At 41.0% G+C, this 23,451-nt stretch overlaps 1 protein-coding gene across 3 annotated transcripts in view; it reads right to left on the reverse strand.

The window, feature by feature from the left end:
• Positions 1–1,092: 1,092 nt before the first annotated feature.
• The window catches only part of rabl6b (RAB, member RAS oncogene family-like 6b), a 40,027-nt gene continuing 17,668 nt past the window's right edge, over positions 1,093–23,451 (reverse strand). The window contains exons 8-16 of one of the 3 annotated variants that reach the window (XM_061816362.1): positions 21,605–21,710; positions 21,395–21,498; positions 20,933–21,315; positions 19,910–20,051; positions 16,788–16,985; positions 11,463–11,712; positions 6,276–6,462; positions 2,675–2,733; positions 1,093–2,587 (exon numbers count right to left, since the gene is read on the reverse strand). In XM_061816362.1, the coding sequence (XP_061672346.1) occupies positions 2,402–2,587; positions 2,675–2,733; positions 6,276–6,462; positions 11,463–11,712; positions 16,788–16,985; positions 19,910–20,051; positions 20,933–21,315; positions 21,395–21,498; positions 21,605–21,710 (1,615 nt within the window). In that variant the 3' untranslated portion in view covers positions 1,093–2,401. The other 2 variants (XM_061816360.1, XM_061816363.1) reach the window with 2 other exon arrangements.

A 23,451-nucleotide genomic window follows, 5' to 3' on the forward strand; every position in this document is an offset into this window, starting at 1 on the left:
GGCAGGGTACACCTTGAACTGTTTTTCAGCCAATCGCAGGACACATAGAGACAGACAAAACTCCCACTCACAATTACACATACGGGCAATTTAGAGTCTCCAATTAATGCATAGCGGAGTAGCTGAAGAAAACCCACCCAGGCACGAAGAGAAGATGCAAACTCCACACAGGTCCTGAGAACTGTGAGGCCAGCATTCTACAGTTGCGCGGCTCAGAAAATGGATGGATGGACATATGTGTTTCCGTGATTTAAAAAAATAATAATAATTGTAGTTCTTCAAGAAATACATTTACTTTTATTGTACAAACCAAACATTGTCAATCTCACACAGTGTAAAGATGGAACATGTGATGGAGTAGGAAAGAAATTATGGGATTCATTTCAAAATGTTATACTGTATATCTATTTGGAAGAAACCTGATACCTGAAAAAACTTCAAAGTGCATGTCAGTTCTAAAAACTATTACTGATGTAACAAATCATCTTTGCATTTTTCCACTTTGTAACAATTCCATGAAAAATGAGTGATACTCATTCTTTACTTGCTGTATATACACGTTTCATGGTTTACTTGAAATTGCTTTCAGCATTTGTCCTCAATAATATGACGTGGGGAAAAATAACAAGGATCAATGTTATAAAGTTCCAGCTGTGGAATTTTAAACCCCAACTAAACCAATGGAGTATAAAGTTGGAGTGTGGGAGATGAGATTGAAACTAATAAATCATTTCGTGCATCACTTATTTTAAATCCAGTTACATTGGAGACATTCTTGGGACATTGTAGATTTAATGTCTACCATGATCAGCTATTCTAGCCTGACACATACAGCAATGTATCACTATACTGTTCCCTAAAAAGCGTTGAAATAAAGTAAACCATACAACAGGTGTGAAAAAAAGATTGTGCTGTAAACTGTGAAGTATGAACTCTTGCATTCTGTTTGAACGTCACCAAAACGTACACCAAAACAACCATGCCGTCCTGTAACAAAATGGTAGGAATATCTAACCAGTTCATTAAAAATGGAAATTATGCAATATGCAGAGACAAACACAAAAACAAATCACACAGTTAAGTTAGTCATTGTAATCTTAAAACAGGCTTTATAAATGAGTCTTACTAGCAAAGGTGATATTATGATCACATTATAGTAAGAACACTTAAAATAGTTCATGATAGCATTGCAACTTCTGTTAAGGCATTCAAAGAAAACATGTTTGGATGTGGACAATGCCAGCAAAGAAAATCTAGCAGCTTTTTTAAAAAACTAATTACAGTGATCATTTCTCTGCAAGAGGTTTCAAGAAAACACAGACTCATAACATCTGGGAGCTGCAGTTTTGCTCCATCCACAAGGATCTTATTTTAGAATTATGATAGCTAATTCTGTTGTTTCATACTTGAGTCTACATAAGCAAATGCTGCCATTTAAGTAGGCTATGTAAAATTATCATTGAGTCGATGATAGACATAAGCCAATCTGTAGAGTTGTGAGAAAAATGTGCTGGTCTGTTATTTGACACAAGCTGCTTTAAACCTCTTGACCAAGGTAGCATTTAAAATCTAAACAACTTTTACTATGACATACAAACCAGACGATGATGATGGAGTCCTTTTTCTTAGTTGTGATTTTTTTTAAGGTCAATAACATCCTATTTTCCCATTCATGACAGAATGGACACGTAATATTTTTGTTTCTAACTCCCCATGCATGTAGAGTGTCATGACAAAGATGATGCAAATTGTTGCTCGAAAAACAAAAGAAAAAGTCCAATCTTCACAGTTACTATCCATACCAGGTTAATAATTACTTACTCAAATGGAGAAGCTTGTTTTATGGATGTACAGTTTTACTCAAAAAGGTTTCAGTCATTTTTACATGTTACCTTCAAAAATGTAAACCTGGGAAAGAATATCATTAAATGTTGAAACAAAACCCTATAGTGGAGAATTTGTTACTTCTAGCATGCTGGCAAACATTAGTTCCAACCACACAAACATTTAGACAGAATGGTAATCCAAATTACAGACTCATTTGAGGTGAACCTATTAAAGAGATTCAAATAGACAATGTCCAATCACATCAAAGGAAAAAAAACAAGAATACAGCTACACACAGATCATCAGTTTGTAGTCTCCTTCTCATTTATAACTGAACGGAATGAAACACACCGTGTAAGTGCAGTGAGGGAAAAATCGATCACACTAGAAGGATCTAACAGGGCCACATCCAGTGCGTCTCGTTTTACCTGGGAGTCGTCTGTAGCTTCATGTATTGCATTTTGTATGGCTTGGGATACAACTTTGTGCACATACAAGTCGGGGAGCCAGGTAGTGATCTCAGTCATTGCAACGGTTACTTCTCAGGTTCAGTTTACTCATAAAATGTGACATCTTATAATTCTTCATAATCTCCATCATCTCTTTTTGTTAAACTTGATCCGCCTCCTAGGAAGTCTTCGAGCTCATCCACTTCAGTTTTCTTGGTCCTTGATTTCTTCTTCTTTTTCTCTTTGTTGTCAACAGCTTCATCTTTTTCCTTTTTCTTATGTTTGTATTTCTTCTTACTCTTTTCGTCCTCCTGAAAAGGGAACCACATTGACTGAATTGATGGAACTCAAACACTGCAACCTTTTACATAATTTTGCAAGACGAGTAGAAACTTCACCTCTTTGCTTTTCTTCTTCTTTTTCTTCTTGTCTTTAGATGACTGTTTTCGTTCTTTCTCTGAAAACAAAGGAAATACATACTGCACATTAGTTGTGTGATGTATGGGTAGTACTGCTGTGAACAAGTGCTTACATTGAGATTAAACGAACAACCGAACCAACCTATGGCAGCATCAAACTGACCAAATAGAAGTACAGTACCTTGAAAAAGTATTGCCCCCCTTCTCAAATTCCAAGATTTTTGCAGTTTCCGCACTTTAATGTTTGAGATAAACAAAGAAATGTAATATAATAATAATATAATAGTAATATAACCCTAGCAAACATATTTTATTTTATTTTTTTCAATGGAGATTTCAATTATTAAGGAAAATAAAACAATCAAAGTTACCTGCTCCTGTGTGAAAAAGTAATGACCCCCTACAGCTTATAACTGGTTGGGCCATCCTTAGCAGCAACAAATCAAATCAAGTGTTTTCTATGACAGTGGTACCTCTACTTACAAAAATCTGTACGAATGAAACATTCAGGTTACAAAAGGCCTCCCCGGAAAATTTTTGCCTCTCGTTACGAAAGAAATTCAGGTTACGAAAGGAAAAAAATGGCACTGAATTCCACCAAATGTATACATCCTGTACTGTAGCTTGGTTTGAAAACAGCGCGATAGAGCTCCTCTCCCATTGGCCACTGCTGGAGCATCTTACTGGCATCTCATTAGCTAAGAGAGATGTCTATCTTTAGCCATGATGCACATCCTGTCTCTTGGTATGTGTGGCGCAATAGAGCTATCACGTAGCATCTTCCTGGCATCACATCCATCCATTGCCTGAGAGTGACGTCAATCTTTTTTTTGTTTGGCACATCAATCTTTACCCGTGACGCACTTTCTGTATCTGCGTCACCGAATCCATTGTCATACGCTCGCACACACTCGTACTGTACAACATCTTGGTGGATTTATTAATCTTTTTTCACCATGGGCCCCAAGAAATTGATGGCCAGTACCAGTGAGAAGAAAGTGAGAGTTGTTTTGTCCATCAAAACAAAACAAGAAATCGTTGCGAAATATGAAAAAGAGGTGTGCATGTGGCTTCATGCTGCTGCTGGTCGACTTGAGAGGTTCGAAATGGAGGTTGAACATGAAGTTGAGGAAACTGTTTTGCTGGGAAAGGCTGAGGAGGACATTGATGAGTTGGTTCAGGAGAACCATGACAATCTTTTGACAGAGAAGCGAAAAGAGCTCGAGGCGATGCAACACACAACAATGCAGGAGCAGTTTGCAGCATAGAGGAGGCATCAACTATTCCATCAGACAGAATATATAAGTGTTGATGAAATTCCATGATATTTCCAAATCATCTGGAAAATGTGTTAACTAATTGGGCTGCCGCTCACTTTGATGACACTTGCCTTGTACATTTCCCCACGATTATTAAAAGCCGTCAAAGGCAAACATCCTTGGATTGATATTTCAGGAAAAATTTAAAATTAATGTTAATGTTTGTTTTGAATTCATAGTTTGTGGAATTTATTATTTTAGAAGAATTAAGTTCTGTGCGTGCCTCCTACTCTCTGTCACCCATGATGCCTCGTCACGCACCCTACTCTTCGCATCGTTGCTCAACAACAAAGGTAAATGAAATAAATTTTTGTTCTATACATCATTTACACTTTGAATGTTTATTTTTTAAGGTAAATGAACATCATTTTGTATTATTCTTTACATTATGTACACTTTGAATGCTTATTTTTCGCGGTGGTGGGTTCAGGGGGCTTGTAACGGATTTGCCTATTTACATGTAAAATGTGTTTCTACTTACGAAGGTTTCACATTACACAACGACTTCGGGAACAGATTAATTTCATAAGTAGAGGTACCACTGTATTCGCAAACTCTCTTTTACAACTCTGTGGAGATATTTTGGCCCCCTCTTCCTTGCAGAATTGTTTGATTTCAGCAGAAATCTAGGGTTTTTGATGAGCAAGAACAACTTTTTTGCCACTAAATTGAATCGGCTTCAAGTCTGCACTTTATTTAGGCCACTTCAAAACCTTCTTTTGTTTTCTTAAAAGTCAACTGACAAGTAAAGCATAATTTTTTGTATGGTTTTAATTAAAAAAAAGTCAGCCAGAATGGAGCCATCCATTTTTTCACCACACGTCAGGATGTTGTCTTATATGGATTTTTGCATCTCCCACCATGAAAATCCTCTCGAGGCAATTGTGTTGGAGAAGAACCAGGAAATGACTTTTTTTTTGCAGTAGCAGGGTCGAGTGTTTATATTGGTTTATACCTACTGTACGAGTGAAAAATTACTTGCTTTTTTTCATCATGTTAGCTAAAATGCCAGTTCGTTAAATTGCTGGATTTTGCTCAAACACTCGGGAGAATGGATTCACTCTTCACACTTTTCCAAAACACACGGTTTGTCATGAAAAATGGATTGCACAGGTGCATAAGACGAGAGCTTTGTGGGTTCTAAATGACAGGTAGGTGTGTGTCGAGCTATTAAAAAAATATTAGTTGTGGGGGAATAAATTGTCTGTTTATAGCATAGGTTATTTGTGAATCTAGAATAAATCCCCTTGGTCAAACCGGCAAAATATAACCAAGTACTTGTATTGCGTTTAAGACAATTTTATCACACACAATACAACACAAAACAATCATAAAATAGAGTACAAAGACAGTTTAGTAGCGCGTAACACGAGCGTACTAGACGAACAGTCACCAAACTCGAAAAACATCTCCAAAAGCAGCAATAATAACAGAACGTAACAAAAGATCCGCTTCATAATAACTTCATAAAGTACGTAAGACAAGGGTGCTCAAAGCATCGATGTGTGCGGGCTGGAGTTGCTGTTGTTGGCTGCTGGCGGCTCTGCGTTGTTGTACGCCGTCCACCGGCGTCAGCCTCAACGCACAGGTGGATCGGGTGGGGAGGTGGTTTGGTGCGTGCGGGGAGGAGAACGGAGCTCTTCTCCCACTACCTCCAACACCGGTCACCAGTATCTGGGCAATTCTGAAGTAGTTACTTCGCCCAGCATAGGTCCTCCTGTGTACACTACATACACAAGACTTGTGAAAGAGTTAGGAAATCGAACAAATAGGCCTGTCATTTTGAATATTTCATCGGGTTCTTCGTCCATCTGTCAGGGAGTCTGTTGTTAGTGAGAAGTGGTCGGCATATCCTCTAAACATGGCCCGAAACGATAAGGTAATATTGCCCCGGTCACTTCACTCAATTCTGAGATGTTCTCTTCTTTGAAATGAGCTTCCATTTCAGAAGGAGTGTCAGAAAAATCCAAAAATCTCTCTTGTTCATCTCCCATAGCAGGTGGCACACCATCTTCTCAATGGCAACTGTCCCAGTGCGACATCTGCAAATAACGTTGCAACCAATATGGCCGCCACTGGGATGTTGAGTGAGACTTTCGCAACTTTGCGGATTAATGACATGCTCTGCGCTCAGTTTGTTTTTTTTTAATGTATAGACATTGAAGTGACTAATTTTATATGTAGTTTTTCATAATATATATTTTAAAATGTATATACTGTAAGCATAGCTCTGGGAATAACACACTAAAACAATGTCTTGCCTTCTTGCTCGTCGCTGCTGTCTTTGGTTGGTGCGGGTTCTTCTTGTATACCCAAGCCAAAAAGGTCAGTCACATCCTTTTGTTTAAAGGAGATCACAGTGGGATTCACAGTTTTAGGCACCTTGGCTGACTGCACTTCATCGTCTGAGAGGTCAGATAGAAGTTCATCCATGGCAGGGAATGTACTCTGAGGATAACAGAACATGATTATGGTTATGACTGACAGAATTTACACCTTTCTTTGGGAACGAGAAGTAAAAACTGTGATTATAACCTCAGGATTCACATGCACATCATTCACTGAAGCACCATGGCTATTTTTAAACTGTTGAATTAAAGTCATGATTATTTTATCTCTTGAACGCCTTGTGCTGTACCACATCAAGAGCGGTGCCGTTCCCTAGCTGGACCCCCGGCAGTTTGCTGACTGATGTCTCGACAGCGTGGGAACCTACGTGAGGACCCTGTTCGTGGACTTCACCTCTGCATTCACCACAACACCATTATCCCTGAATTCCTGTCCTCCAAGCTTCTCTAGCTCAGCGTCTCGCCTGCCATCTGCCAGAGGATCAACAACTTCCTGACAGGCAAGACACAGGAGGTGAGGCTGGGGGACACCACCTAGTCCACATGCACAATCAGTACCAGGGGACCTTAAAGTTGTGTCCACTCCCTGCTGTTCTTTTCGCTCTACACAAATGATTGCACCACAAGGGACTCAGGTGTAAAACTCCTGAAGTTCGGAGATAAAACCACTGTCATCAGTTTATCAAAGACGGTGAAAAAGTCTGCATATTGACAGGAAGTGGAGAGGCTGGAGCTTTGGTGTGGCCAACACAACCAGGAGCTGAAGACACTAAAGACTGGAGATGATTGTGGTCTTCAGGAGGCATCCTTCACCACAGCTCCCCTTCACGCTTTCCAACTGTCTTGTGACAACCTTCAAGACCTTCAAGTACCTTGGAATTACAGAGCTGAAGTGGGAGACAAGCATTAACTCCATTCTTAAAAAATCCCAGCAAAAGATGTACTTCTTGCGGCTTCTGAGGAAGTATGGCCTGCCATTAGAGCTGCTGACTGTTCTACAGAGTGGTTATCAAATCAGTCCTGCGTACCTCCATCACAGTCTGGTTTGGGGCTGCCACAAAGAAGGATAAACTCCAACTGCAACAGACAATCAAAACTGCTAAATGGATCGTCAGCACCACCCTACCCAGCCTAAGTGCAGACAGGATCCTATCAGACCCTCAAAATCCTGGTCACCAGCTATTGTACCTCCTTTGATCGGGTAAGCGCTATTGATCAATACCAACTAAACAACAACTTCTTCCTTTTGCAATTAAATTATTAAATTCTTGAACAGCTAACTTACAATTCCACTGCAACATGCTACAAATTTTCGGCCTCAAGTTGTTATTCTCACATCCTGCTGGGCCCAATAGTTTTATATACCAGGGGTCAGGAACCTTTTCGACTGAGACATAAAAGCCAAATATTTTAAAATATAATTTCAAAAGAGCTATCCAGTATTTTTAAAACTAAGTACAGGTGTATTTGCGCATTTATTTAAGAGGAACACTTTTAGAGTACAATAAGTCTCTGAATTCTTAATATTGTTGTGATGTTACTCACCAATGATGACAAAAGTACTTCTTACCATTAATACGACTTCTTGTGCTTCATAAGTCGTTAGATTAAGCTTCATGCAGGCATTGAAACTACCATCCGTGACTTGTGAACGTAATTCAATTTGATTTGCCATCATGATACTACAATGGTGACCAGTTCTTGCTGACAAAGGCTTGTCTTTTATTCATTTGATTATCTTGTCTTTATGTGAAGTTGGCAAAAAGTTGATTGGGAACATCCTCATATTTTTTTCTTTGAGCAACCTTTGTCAAAAGTTCCCATAATTAGTTGTTCCGATATGATCGGCGTTCGACCCATTTGTGCCTGTGGACATCGACTGCTACACTGTACTACAGCAAACCCACTAGGACAAACTGTCTCTGCGTCATTTGCGTTGCCCGCACGACAGAAATCGCATGTACAGTTTGTCGTTATGGGGGCTCCGTGAGCCATATGCAAACACCAAAAGAACCAGGTATGGCTCACAAGCCGTAGGTTCCCAACCTCTGTTATATATGACAGAATATTGCTGGAATAAATCAGACCTATAGGAGCACAAGCCAGTGCAATATGTAGGCCGGTCCTAAGCCTGGATGGATGCATAGGGTTGCGTCAGGAAGGACATCCGGCGCAAAAATGTGCCAAATAAATATGAGCGTTCATCTAAATTATAGCACACCAAATCGGTCATGGCTCGGGTTAACAATGCCTGCCTCCGGCACCGTTAACCTGCAAGGCGTTCAGCTACTGTGGGTCGAAGAACGAGGAAGGAATTCACAGAGCCTACAACTGAGTGTAGGAACTTTGAATGTTGGGTCTATGACAGGAAAAGCTCAGGAGTTGGCTGACATGAAGATTAGGAGAAAGGTTGATATATTGTGCGTTCAAGAGAGCAGGTAGAAAGGTAGTTAGGCTAGAAGTTTAGGAGCAGGGTTTAAATTATTTTACCATGGAGTAGATGGGAAGAGAAATTGAATAGGGGATATTTGAAAGGAAGAGTTGGCTAAGAATTTCTTGGAGGTGAAGAGTATTAGATCGGGGGATGAGGCAGAAATTTAAAATTGAGGGTGTTATGTATAATGTGATAAGCGGCTATGCCCCACAGGTAGGATGTGATCAAGAGATGAAAGAGAAATTTTGGAAGGAACTAGATGAAGTAGTTCTGAGCATCCCTGACAGAGAGAGAGAGTTGTGATTGGTGCAGATTGTAATGGACATGTTGAAGGAAACAGGGGCAATGAAGAAGTGATGGGTAAGTACAGCATCCAGGAAAGGAACTTTGAGGAACAGATGGTGGTGGACTTTGCAAAAAGGATAGAAATGGCAGTAGTGAACACTTTTTTCCCAGAAGAGTCAGGACCTACAAGAGTGGAGGTAGAAGCAGGCAGGTGGATTATATTTTGTGCAGATGATATAATCTGAGAGAGGTTACTGACGGTAAAATTGTAGTGGTGGGGGGGGTGTCGAGGTGTAGCTCGACAGCATAGGATGGTGGTGTGTAGGATGACTCTGATGGTTGGTATGAAGATTAAGAAGACAAAGGTAGAGCAGAGAACCATGCAGTGGAAGCTGAGAAAGGAAGAATGTTGTGCAGCCTTTTGACAAGAAGTGAGACATGCTATCGATGGACAGGAGAAGACTGGACTACTACAGCCAAGGTGAGACAGGTAGGAGAGTACTTGGGGTGTCTTGTGGTAGAAAAGGGGAGAAGGAGACTTGGTGGTGGAACCCCAAAATACAGGAAGTCATACCAGGAAAGAGATTAGTGAAGCAAAAGTGGGACACTGAGAGGACGCAGGAGAAGCGAAAGGAATACATTGAGATGTGACGTAAGGCAAAGCAAAGGTAGAGGTGGCGAAGGCTAAAGAAGAGGCATATTACGACATGTTGCCAAGTTAGACATGGAAGAAGAAGAAGAAAAGGATCTCTACAGGTTGGCTAGACAGAGGGATAGAGATGGGAAAGATGTGCAGCAGATAAGGGGGATTAAGGATAGAGATGGACATGTGTTGACTGGTGTCAGTAGTGTGCTAAATAGATAGAAAGAATACTTTGAGAAGTTGAATGAAGAAAATGAGAGAAAAGGAAGAGTAGAAGAGGAAATTGTGAAGGACCAGGAAGTGGCAATGATTAGTAAGGGAGAAGTTAGAAAGGCACTAATGACAGTTTCTTTCGTCTTATCCCAGTACGGGTCGCCACAGTGTGTCATCTCAGATGAAACGCTCATACTTGTTTGGCACAGTTTTTACGTCAGATGCCCTTCCTGACGCAACCCCTTAGGGGGAGTGGAGATCCCACTGAGATACGAACTCACGACCCTTGGTTTACCATACCAATGCTCTCACTACTGACCTATGGGGGCTCTTAGAAAGGCACTAATGAGGCTCAAAAGCGGAATGGCAGTTGGTCTTGATGACATACCTGTGGAGGTATGGAAGCCATTGGAGGAGGTGAGTTTTGACCTTTTGACCAATTTATTCAACAGAATATTAGCGGGTGAAAGAATGGAGGAATAGTGTGCTAGTTCCCATTTTTAAGAACAAAAGCGATTTTCAGAGCTGTGGGAACTAACGGAATAAAGTTGATGAGCTACACAATGAAGTTATGTGAAACAGTAGAGGAGGCTACACTCAGTACAGAAGTAAGTATCAGCATGGTTTCATTGCTAGAAAGAGTACCACAGATGCATTATTTGCCCTGAAGATGCTAGTGGAAAAGTACAGAGAAGGTCAGAAGGAGCTACATTGTGTTTTTGTGACTCTAGAGAAAGCCCATGACAGAATACCAAGAGAGGAACTGTGGTACTGCATTCGTTAGTCTGGCGGAGAAATATGTCAGAATAGTGCAGGACATGTATGAGGGGAGCAGAACAGTGGTGAGGTGTGCCTTAGGTGTGAGAGAAGAATTTAAGGTGGAGGTGGGACTAATCAGGGATCAGCTCTGAGTCCCTTCCTGTTTGCTGTGGTAATGGATAGGCTGACAGATGAGGTTAGACTGGAATCCCCTTGGACCGTGCTGTTCGCAGATGACATTATGATCTTCAGCGAAAGCAGGGAGCAGGTAGAGGAACAATTAGAAAGATGGAGGTGTGCAATGGAAAAGACAGGAATGAAGATTAGCCAAAATAAAACAGAATATATGTGCGTGAATGAGAGGGGTGGAGGGGGAAGAGTGAGGCTCCAGGATTTGAACTCCAGTCCTCGGAACTGTGAGGCTGACATTCTAACAAGTCATACACATGCCGCCCATCAATCCATTTTCTAAGGCGCTTATCCTCACAAGGATCACGTTAGCGCTGGAGTTTATCCCAGCTAACTTTGGTCGAAAGGCAGAGTACACCCTGAACTGGTCATCTCTCAGATGCACGGCACACATCGACACAATCATTGAGCAGGAATCGATCCCATGCGGCCCGGACACACACAAAGTTGTAAATGGATTTTACATTCCTCCTTGTACTGGCCATGAATAATTAATTCTCAGGAGAGATAATGTGGGCGTTTGTAGAACAATTTTATACAATCAGAGGCATGCTATATTGACTCTATTTTACTTTACCTTTGCTGTTTTTGGTGTGCCTGATCCTTCAGACTCAAAGTCAGGATCATCCATAACAAAAGAAAGCATCTGTTGTGCCGTGGGGGTCTCAGGTTCGCTCTCAGAATCTCCAGCCATGAGTGAGACTTTCTTTTTTCCTTGGTGCTGGGTTGGCTGCTCTTCTGCTGGAACTAAAGTTAGAAAGATGCGAGCTGAGGACTGGTCACTGGCCTTTGACTCTTGAGATGCCACTTTTGGTTTTGTGATGTAGCTGAAACAGACATTTGGGAAAATTAACTTTAAAATATGTCATGCATCTGTAGACAGATTCTGTAGTGCTAAAGCTTACTGAGATTATACAGAATGCTTTCATGGTATATGTTGGGACCCAAGCTTACAGTTGACACCAGAGGTTTACATATAATGAAGAAAATGAGTACTTGAACACCCTGCTATACTGCAAGTTCCTCCACTGAGTCAGGGGTCTGAAATTTTCATCGCATGTGCATGTCCACTGTGAGAGAGGTAATCTACAAAGAAAAATCCTGAAATCCCAATATATGATTTCTCACGAATTATTTGTGTGATACAGCGGCAAATACGTTAATTTTTGGTACAGTTACGTTTGTTTGCAATTACAGAGGTCAAACGTTTCTTGTCGTTGTTCACCAGGTTTGCACACACTGGAGGAGGGATTTTGGCCCACTCCTCCACACAGATCTTCTCTATATCAGTCAGGTTTCTTGGCTGTCACTGAGAAACACGGAGTTTCAGCTCCCTCCAAAGATTTTCTATTGGGTTTAGGTCTGGATACTGGCTAGGCTAGGTCAGAACTTTGATATGCTTCTTACGAAGCCACTCCTTGGTTTTCCTGGCTGTGTGCTTCGGGTTATTGTCCTGTTGAAAGACACATCCACGACCCATCTTCAATGATCTGACTGAGGGAAAGAGGTTGTTCCCCAAAATCTCACAATACCTGGGCGTGGTCATCCTCTCCTTAATACAGTGCAGTCGTCCTGTCCCATGTGCAGAAAAACACCCACAATGGATGATGCTACCACCCCCATGCTTTACAGTAGGGATGGTGTTCTTGGGATGGAATTCATCATTAGTCTTCCTCCAAACACAGTGAGTGGAATTATGACCAAAAAGTTCAATTTTGGTCTCATCTGACCACAAAACATTCTCCCATGACTCCCCTGCATCATCCAAATGGTCATTGGCAAACTTAAGACGGGCCTTGACATATGCTGGTGAAAGCAGGGGAACCTTCCGTGCCATGCATGATTTCAAACCATGACGTCTTAGTGTATTAGCAACAGTCACCTTGGAAACGGTGGTCCCACCTCTTTTCAGGTCATTGACCAAGTCCTGCCGTGTAGTCCTGGCCTGATTCCTCACCTTTCTGAGGATCATTGCGACCCCACGAGGTGATATCTTGCATGGGGCTCTACTCCGATTGAGATTGACCGTCACGTTTAACTTCTTCCATTTTCTAATGATTGTCATGATCCTGCCGCTCCAGCCCGGGCTGTGCGGGTGCCTGCGTGGTTGCGCTGATTGGGAGGCGCACACTTGCGCCTCATGCGGGCTGATTATCCTGTGTATTTATATGACCCCGATGACGACTGGTCGGCCCTAGATCGATGTGATTTATGCCCCGTTCGAGTACTCCCGTATCCCTGATCGACAACCCGTGTGTACCGACCTTCGCCTGTTCTCCGACCAAACCCGTAAGCCTGACTCCTTTGACACTTCTGTCTGCTTTGATTGATCTCCCGTGTACCGACTCCTGCCTGCTCGCTAACCTGCTCTCTTCACCCAACGTCCCAACTACCGCTGCTGCACCTGACTGCCTGCTCGATCCCCGACCATGGAATAATAAACGTTTCTCCCGAACGACCTTGCATCGTCCGAGCCCTGCATTTGGGTCCTACTCCCGTTCCGATGGGCCGTGACAATGATTCCTCCAAAAGTGGACCTTTTTTCACCAAGCTGCTTGGCAATTTCTCCGTAGCCCTTTCCAGCCGTCTGGAGTTGTACAATTTTGTCTCTGGTGTCTTAGGACAGCTTTTTGGTCTTGGCCATGTTACAAGTTTGAGTCTTACTCATTGCATGGGGTGGACAGGTGTCTTTCTAACGACCTCAGACAGGTGCATCTGATTCAGGATAATACATGGAGTGGAGGTGGACTTTTAAAGGCGGACTAAATTGTCTTTGAGGGTCAGAATTCTACAAGACACTTCTTCAAAAGTGCACAACACAAATTGTTAAAAAAAAAAAATCATACATGGTGATTTCTGGATTTTTCTTTTTAGATTATCTCTCTCACAGTGGAGATGCACTGACGATGAAAATTTCAGACCCCTCCGTGAGTTCTAAGTGGGAGAACTTGCAATATACCAGGGTTTTTAAATACTTATTTTCTTCACTGTATACTGCAAAAACTCACATTTATTTTTTTTTTATCTCACTGTCTGAAGTCAAATGAGACTAAATCCGTCCGGTCAGTCGGGATCATGAAATGATTTTATTTCATTTCATGCCACAATATTGAGAGAGAAAATTTCAGATTGTTTTCTTCGAGGTCAAAAGTTTACCTACACAAAGAGTACTCTCCCCAGATGATGGTGTCATAGCTTAGGAAGCTCCTGGTTGGTCAACTGACAACACGTGAATTAATTAACGGGACATCTATGTACATTGCCGTGAAAAAGTATTTTTCCCCTATCCTGATTTCTGTTTTTTTATACGTCACACACAAATTTTCAAAATCATCAAACCACTTTTAATATCACTCAAAGACAACCTAGGGAAATACAAAATGTAGTTTTCGAATGATATATACGATATATTAAGGCACAAAAAAATTCAAACCTTTCTGACCTTCTGTGAAAATGTAATTGCCCCCCTTGCCCCACTGTATCTCAATCTTTGGGACTTGACGTACCAAAAGGTGTAACAGGGCAGCACCGACTGCCAGAGACAAATTCCTTGTGTGTTGTTACATGCATGGCCAATAAAGCCGATTCTGATTGTTTCATCAAGAAATCACTGAAATAGAATCTGTCAGAGAACGTAAAATAGGCCACAAGATCTAAAAAACTAATGCATCATGCGACGATCCAAAGAAATTGAAGAAGAAATGAGAAAAAATGATTTCAATCCAGTCTGGAAAAGGTTACAAAGCCATTTCAAAGGCATTGGTGCTCCAGCGAACTACTGTCAGAGCCATCATCCACAAATGGAGAAAAATGGACGACTATAATTTCTTCAACAGTGTGACAACGACTTATCCAGGAGGTCACAAATGAACCTCGAACAACATCTAAATACCTGCAGGGCTCGCTGGCCTCAGTTCAGGTCATGCTTCATGACTCTATGAGAAGAAAGAGACAGGCCAAAAATGCAACCAAAGGAAAGTTTCCAGGGAAAAACTCCCGCTGTCAGCAAAAAATAAAAAGGGTCATTTCACATTTGCCAAAAAAAACATCTGGACGATGCTCAAGACATTCTGTGGACTGAAGAGTTAATAATAAGTTAATTTTCTGGAATGTATGCAGTGGCGTAGTCAAAGTCTGGATTTAAATCCAATTGAGATTGTTTGGTGTGACGTTAAATGGGCAGTTCATGCTCGAAATCCCTCCAATATCAGGGAGTTGAAACAATTCTGCAAAGAGGAGTGGAACAAAATTCCTCCAGATTGATGTGAAAGACTCATCAATTATCGCAAACATTTGATTTCAGTTACAGCTGCGAAGGGTGGCGGAACCCGTTACTAGGTCCAGGGGACAATTACTTTTTCACAGAGGGTCAGAAAAGTTTGGATTTTTTTTGTGCCTTAATACACTGAATTATCATTTGAAAACTGCTTTTTGTATTTCCTTGGGTTGTCTCTGGGTGATATTAAAATAGTTTTTGATGATTTTAAACCTGAAAAGCATTGGCCCCAAAGTTCTGAGGTCCCAGGTTCAATCCTGGACCCGCCTGTGTGGAGTTTGCATGTTCTTCCCGCGCTTGCGTGGGTTTTCTCCAGGCACTCCAGTTTCCTCCCATATAACCAAAAACATGCAGCATTAATTGGACACTCTAAATTGCCCCAGGTGTGATTGTGAATGCAGCTGTTTGTCTCAATGTGCCCTGCGATTGGCTGGCAACCAGTTCAAGGTGTACCCTGCCTCCTGCGCATTGACAGCCGGGAAAGGCTCCAGCACTCCTGCGACCCTTGTGAGAATAAGCGGCTAAGAAAATGGATGGATGGATTTGAAACCTTTGTGTATGATAGATATGCAAAAAAAAAAAAAAAATTGAAATCAGGAAGAGGTCAAATACTTTTTCATGGCACTGTCATCCATTTCTTCCTGATGAATATTATTGAGAACACGCTCCTTCTGGTGTCTGTGAATGGTTAGAATTAATTCAAGAGTGCTAGTACGTAACCCGTCTGAAAACACGATATACGAGCTTTCATATTTTGGGGGACAAACCAATTCACTGCAGCTGCCCATTCATGTTTCCATTAGGCTACTTCAGGGGCACTGCATGGGAGTGAATGTGTTCTTTGGTTCTTTTGAAATATGTGATTACTACGAAAATTATATGTATCAGAATTCTTTAACACTGTATGATCATACCATCACAATCAGGAATTTTTGTTTGGAATGTAAGAAAAGATAAAAACAGTTTGTTAATACAGTATAGTCAGCCACCGCTATGAGAAATGCAGTTATCAATGTCCTTTCGCCATAGTTCCTGTCATGCTATGTTCCACATTTTTTTATTTTAAATCCCAATCTTCCAAAAAAAAAAGCTTGTAATAAGTTTTCCTGATATTTTTAGATTGAAGGGTGAAAACTCCAACTGGCTGTGCTGTAGACTGAATGGTTAGCAACAGTGGGGAAATGAAATGCTTGTGTTTTGAGAGTAACTGCCCGTCAGCAACATATTGAAAAAAACAACAGTAGCTGCAACAACTATGAAGTAATTAATTTTTGGAACAGTGAAAGTTAAATTCAGTTAAAGTCAAAATTTTGAATTATGAACAACGAATTGAACTACTTACTGGAACAATGAACTTTGAACTGCTTCGCAGAGAAAATTAAGGGTGAACATGATTTGCAAATCATTCCATTCTGTTTTTATTTGTTTAACACAATGACCCACCTTCATTGGAATTGGGGTTATATATAGCAGGGTATATGTCCCTGCACTATCATGTCATGGGCCTAGTTTTTATTTCGTTCATGATGCACCCTGCCACTTGCCTGAAGATAGCTGGAACAGGCTGTAATAACCTGAAATAAAATGCATTATTCCATTTAACAAACATCTGGCGTCAAAACTTACGTTTTCAGTTCAGGTTCACTGTCCAGGTCCTGGTCCTTTTGCACAGAAGGAAGCGTCTGCTCCTCTTCATCACTGGTCGAAGTGATGTCTTTGCTGGTAGGCAGAATTTTAGGCTCTGGAAGATTGGGCTCTGTGTCATCAAGATCAAGCTCATCCTGGAAACCAGACACCATTGGGTTTCCCCTGTCTTCAAAATCACTAAGAAAAAAAACCCAACAACAACAAATACACTATATATTGTATTGTGTGTGTCTATAAAGCTGTGCAAACATGCTGTGTGTCATATTTAGACATGTTATTCATGTATACTGCAATGTTTACACTCCCTAATTTCAGGCAGGGTTAAAATCAGCATAAATATCTTGACAGAACCAAATTTGTGATACAGCTCATCCATATTTGATCCCTTAAATTGTGCTGGTACTGAATACCAAATGAATTTGCAAAATACAGCCGTGTGAACAAATGCAGTGAAGAAAATAAGTATTTGAACACCCTGCTATATTGCAAGTTCTCCCACTTAGAAATCATGGAGGGGTCTGAAATTTTCATCATAGGTGCATGTCCACTGTGAGAGAGATAATCTAAAAAGAAAACTCCAGAAATCACAATGTATGATTTTTTAACCATTTATTTGTGTGATACAGCTGCAAATAAGTATTTGAACACCTGAGAAAACCAATGTTAATATTTGGTACAGTAGCCTTTGTTTGCAATTACAGAGGTCAAACACATCCTGTAGTTGTTCACCAGGTTTCCACACACTGCAGGTAGGATTTTGGCCCACTCCTCCACACAGATCTTCTCTAGATCAGACAGGTTTCTGGGCTGTCACTGAGAAACACGGAGTTTCAGCTCCCTCCAAAGATTTTCTATTGGGTTTAGGTCTCGATACTGGCTCAGCCACACCAGAACCTTGCTATGCCTCTTATGGAGCCACTCCTATGTTTTCCTGGCTGTGTGCTTTGGGTCATTGTCATGTTGAAAGACCCAGCCACGACCCAATCTTCAATGGTCTGACAGAGGGAAAGAGGTTGTTCCCCAAAATCTCACAATACATGGCCGCGGTCATCCTCTCCTTAATGCAGTGCAGTCATCCTGTCCCATGTGCAGAAAAACACACACAAAGCATGATGCTACCACCCCCAAGCTTCACAGTAGGGATGGTGTTCTTGGGATGAAACTCATCATTCGTCCTCCTCCAAACACGGTTAGTGGAAATATGACCAAAAAGTTCCATTTTGCTCTCATCTGACCACAAAACATTCTCCCATGACTCCTCTGCATCATCCAAATGGTCATTGGCAAACTTAAGACGGGCCTTGACATGTGCTGGTGAAAGCAGGGGAACCTTCCGTGCCATGCATGATTTCAGAACATGTCGTCTTAGTGTATTAGCAACAGTCACCTTGGAAACGGTGGTCCAAGCTCTTCTCAGGTCATTGACCAAGTCCTGTCGTGTAGTCCTGGCCTGAATCCTCACCTAAGATCACTGAGATCCCACGAGGTGACATCTTGCATGGGGCTCCACTCCAATTGAGATTGACTGTCATGTTTAGCTCTTTCCATTTTCTAATGATTTCTCCAACAGTGGACCTTTTTTCACCAAGCTGCTTGGCAATTTCTCCGTAGCCCTTTCCAGCCGTCTGGAATTGTACAATTTTGTCTCTGGTGTCTGTAGACAGCTCTTTGGTCTTGGCCATGTTACAAGTTTGAGTCTTACTGATTGTATGGGGTGGACAGGTGTCTTCATGCAGCTAACAACCTTACACAGGTGCATCTGATCCAGGATAATACATGGAGTGGAGGTGGACTTTTAAAGGCGGACTAAATGGTCTTTGAGGGTCAGAATTTTAGCTGATAGACACTTCTTCAAAAGTGCACCACACAAATTGTTAAAAAAAAAAAAAATCATACGTTGTGATTTCTGGATTTTTCTTTTTAGATTATCTCTCACAGTGGACATGCACCTACAATGAAAATTTTAGACCCCTCCGTGAGTTTCAAGTGGGAGAACTTGCAATATACCAGGGTTTTCAAATACTTATTTTCTTCACTGTATTTGGTCCCTTCCTGATTTCTTCTTTGTCACAAGTATTTTCGCAAGTTTATTATTTTTTTTTTAAAGTCAAACACCACAAGTTAACACTAAATGAACCTGACCTGAATGCTATTCAGATGCTGTGGTTGAGAAGGCGGTTCATGCTCAAAACCCTCAGTTCAATTCAGAAAAGACGACAGGGCCAAACATCTTCCATGGCTGTAAGCGACTCATCGGGAGTTATCGTAAATGCTTCACTGGAGTTGTTGCTGCTAAAAGGTGTCCCTACACCTAATTGGGTTTCACTTAAAAGTATACACTTGCTTACAGTCAGCTTTGGAATAGATGTTTACATTTTACGAAAGAAATGCTTACAGAATACAAACCAGTCGGGCTATGAGATCGACAGACCTGGGCCAAATAGTGGAGCACAGAGTCCAAAGCAAACATGGCGAAGCAGCATTTAGCTATATTGCACACAAATGGAATAAGTTGCCAACAGAGGTGAGGTCAGCCCCAAGTGTGAATGTTTTTGAATCTAGGTTGAAGACTTCTTTTTTTCCCCTCAAGAGTATTTCCACTTTAAATGATGTTTCTCGCATTGTATGCTCTTTTTATTGTACTTTTGTTTTACTTTTTGTAATTAAAAAAATATTTTCTTCTTTTTTTGTATTCAAATACTTTTAATGATTTAAAGTACAATGAGTTACATTGCGTATGAAATGCGCTACATAAATAAATTTGCTTTGCTTCGCTTTATCACACAGGGCCATGTAGGCTTGGATTTTTTTCTTCCCTTAATAATAAAAAACATTTAAAACCTCATTTTGTGTTTACTTGTGTTGTCTTTGACCAATATTTAAATCTGTTCTATGATGGTAAAAACTTTGCTTTAACAAACAGGAAAAAAATAAATCAGGAAGTGGGCAAACAAACTGACACATGACTGTAAATGTAATACATAAAAATACATTAAAAAATAATTTAAACAACAACAACAAAAATAATTACAGTATGTGAAAATCATCATTCATACATTTCATTACAACTAATAAAAAAAAAACAATTTTTAATTACCCACCTGTCGCTGTCCATGACTGATTGAGGCACTTTTGTCTTTAAGGGCAAACTGTCCTCTAGGAAATTCTTGTCCAGTCTATCATCTGGCACAAAGTCATCCACACTTTGTACAAAAGTAGGACACACTGGTGCAGGCAAGTCATCTGAGGAAAACATTGCAGCTAACTTGTAATCTAGATAAAAAACTACAATATTTTCTCATTTTTTCTCATGTTAAAAGTCCATTACCCAACTCCATCTAGCCATCCATTTTCTGGACCACTTATCCTCACGAGGGTCGTGGGCATGATGGAGCCTAACTCATCTGACTCTAAGCAAGAGTCAGGGTACACCCTGAATTGGTCGCTAGCCAATTGCAGTAGCCATTAGTGCTGTGAGTATTTTCCTGTCAGCCTATGCCAGCTGTCAACGGGCAGGAGGGATGGTACACCCTGAGCTGGTTGCCACCCAATCACAGGGCACATAGAGAGAAACAGCCACACACACAATCACACCTAGGGGCAATTTAGAGTGTCCAATTAATGTTGCATGTTTTTGGGATGTGGGAGAAAACCCACGCAGGCACGGGGAGAACATGCAAACTCCACACAGGCAGGGCCGGGGTCCATAGAACTGTGAGGGCAACGCTTTACCATGTGATCCACCGTGCCACATACATACATGTGTATATAAACACACACACGCACGCACGTACACACACACAGCCTGAACTGGTTGCCAGTCAATCGTGGGTCATATAAACACACATCGGCTCATCTTGTGATATAAAGCATACAAAGTCCTGTTTTCCAATTTCAATTTAACTTCATCAGATCCCCCAGTCCAAGCATCTTTGCAGCTGGCCAACTGTATTGTATTTCAAGTCTTCAAATACTGTAGGTTATTTCTTTTTATCCCAGCAAAAATTACGAAACAAACAAAAACAAAACAAAACAAAAGTGTCAGGTTAATTAATATTCTACTCATTTTAACCATTGGTCAGATAGAACATGTAAAAAAGTAATGACGTGAAAGGGAGTCATACCCGATGCACTAACAGAAGTCTCTGGGACAGGTGATGAACCAAACCATCGAGACATGAAGCTGCGTTTCTGGGGGGCTGGTACGGGTGTGGCAGAGGACTGGATGTGCTCTGGGGATTGAGCTGAAGACTTTAATTCCACAGAAGGCAAGGTTGATCTGCCAATAGCGGCAGCGAGAGCTGGAGGAGCGTGAGCTGACACAGAGGGGGACTGTGGGAGTGTCTGTGAGGGAATTGGGGGTTGAGGTGTGCTTGGACTGGAGCTTCCCGTGGAGGCTCTACTCGGAGGAACAATGGGGGACTGGGACCCTGAGGAAGGACTCTGACCGTTTGGTGGAGCAGGTGAGCCATAGCCCTTACTGCGGGATTCTAAGTTCTCCAGGAAACTATAAAAAACAGAATAAGTTACAAAATTGACTATCAATAACAATTACACATGAGATGGGTGAGGCAGTGATATTGTACATGTCATAATTTTGATCTTCTGTCTCTTGCTGTACACAAAGTTCTTCTAGGGTGGCATCCATGTCCAACTGGTTTGTCTCAAGTTGCCTCAGAAGGGTTTCTCTCTGCAAATACAAAATCACAATGCATAACATCTGGAATTAAAAAAAAAGAAAAAAATCATGAACAAATCATTTATACTGATAACATCCAATCAGGAATGAAGATGACCTGGAGTTGTAGGAAGGGGATGTTAAAAAATCTGTGAAGGTATTTTAAGCCAAAGCCATTCTTCATAGAAGATTCAGCATAGTGGATGTAAGACGATCCCATTGGTCTGAAAAACACAATGTTTTGGAGTTGTACTTAGAGCTTTCAAAATTCTTAAACTGACAAGACTGACAATTCATGTAAATCATAGCTACCCGTTAGCAGAGATTTTTGAGAAAGTTTAACCCGTTTTTGCAAAAGAGCTCCACCAAAGTACATTTCCTTTATCTCCTAGAAGGCAGTAAAACCTTAACAAAAATCCCAGGAACCACGGGTTTCCAAGAAAGGGGTTAAATCATTTTAGTTCAGGCTAATTTGATATCAAGCAAAATTAATATAGTCTAATTAACAATAAGATGGTGTTTATTTCATCCTCTTTTCTCTATTACTCGTTCCTATACATGTAGTTATTTTCTGAAAAGTAGCTGCATATTGTGAAAAACACAAGGTCCTATCATTATTATCGTCATCCCTTTCTTTTTATTGAAGTACACAAGTAGTAGTACAGGTAATGAATGTTCTTTTTACAAAACATTACAACAGATTTCTGAAGACAAATGTGCAATTTTATTCATTTTACAAGCTCTTTGTCTGCATTATACAGACATGCAAACACCAAAGGCATGAAAAAGATGACCAAAAAAAAAAAGAACAACATCAACCTATATTTAATATAATATACTACAAAGACAATATTTTTAAAGTTCAACCTGATCTACTTAATTGTTTTTAGAAAAGAATCATGAACTTGGAATTTTGAGGCTGTATGACATTACAAAAAAGATGTGACAGGTGGCAAAAAAGACTGAGAAAGTTGAGGAAAGCTCATCAAACACCTGTTTAGAATATCTCACAGGGGAACAGGATAATCGGGAAGAGGTGGGTGCCATGATTGGGTATCAAATGAGTTTCCCTGAATTGCTCAGTCATTCACAAGCAAAGATTGGGAGAGGATCACCTATTTGTGAACAAGTGTGTGAGAAAATGGTTGAACAGTTTAAGGACACGTCACGTCAAATACCTCGGTTGGGTACTGCTATCGGTACTTGGGACAACACTATTTGAATTTAATCATGAATTCTAGTGACATCCCATTCTTCATCCTTCTTCTTTTTCTTTCGGCTTGTCCCTTTAGGGGTTGCCACAGTGTGTCATCTTTTTCCATTTAAGTCTATCTCGCGTATCCTCCTCTCTTAACACCCACTGTCCTCATGTCCTCCCTCACAACATCCATCAAACTTTTCTTTGGTCTTCCTCTCGCTCCTTTTGCCTGGCAGCTCCATCCTCAGCACCCTTCTACCAATATATTCACTCTCTCTCCTTGGATCATGTCCAAACCATTGAAGTCTGCTCTCTCTCATTTTGTCTCCAAAACATCCAACTTTGGTTGTCCCTCTAATGAGCTCATTTCTAATTTGATCCAACCTGCTCCCTCCAAGCGAAAACCAAAACATCTTAATTTCTACTACCTCAAGTTCTGCTTCCTGTTGCTTCTTCAGGGCCACCGTCTCTAATCCGTACATCATGGTCGGCCTCACCACTGTTTTATAAATTTTGCGCTTCATCCTGGCAGAGACTCTTCTGTCATGGAGAACACCAGACACCTTCCACCAACTGTTCCACCCCGCTTGGACCCGTTTCTTCACTTCCTTACCACACTCTCCATTGCTCTGTATTGTTGACCCCAAGTATTTGAAGTCGTCCACCTTCGGTATCTCTTCTCCCTGGAGATTCACTCTTCCTCCTCCACCCCTCTCATTCACGCACATATATTCTGTTTTACTACGGCTAATCTTCATTCCTCTCCT

This window comes from Syngnathoides biaculeatus, chromosome 4, assembly GCF_019802595.1.
Source record: "Syngnathoides biaculeatus isolate LvHL_M chromosome 4, ASM1980259v1, whole genome shotgun sequence".
In the NCBI taxonomy this organism is placed as follows: Eukaryota; Metazoa; Chordata; class Actinopteri; order Syngnathiformes; family Syngnathidae; genus Syngnathoides; species Syngnathoides biaculeatus.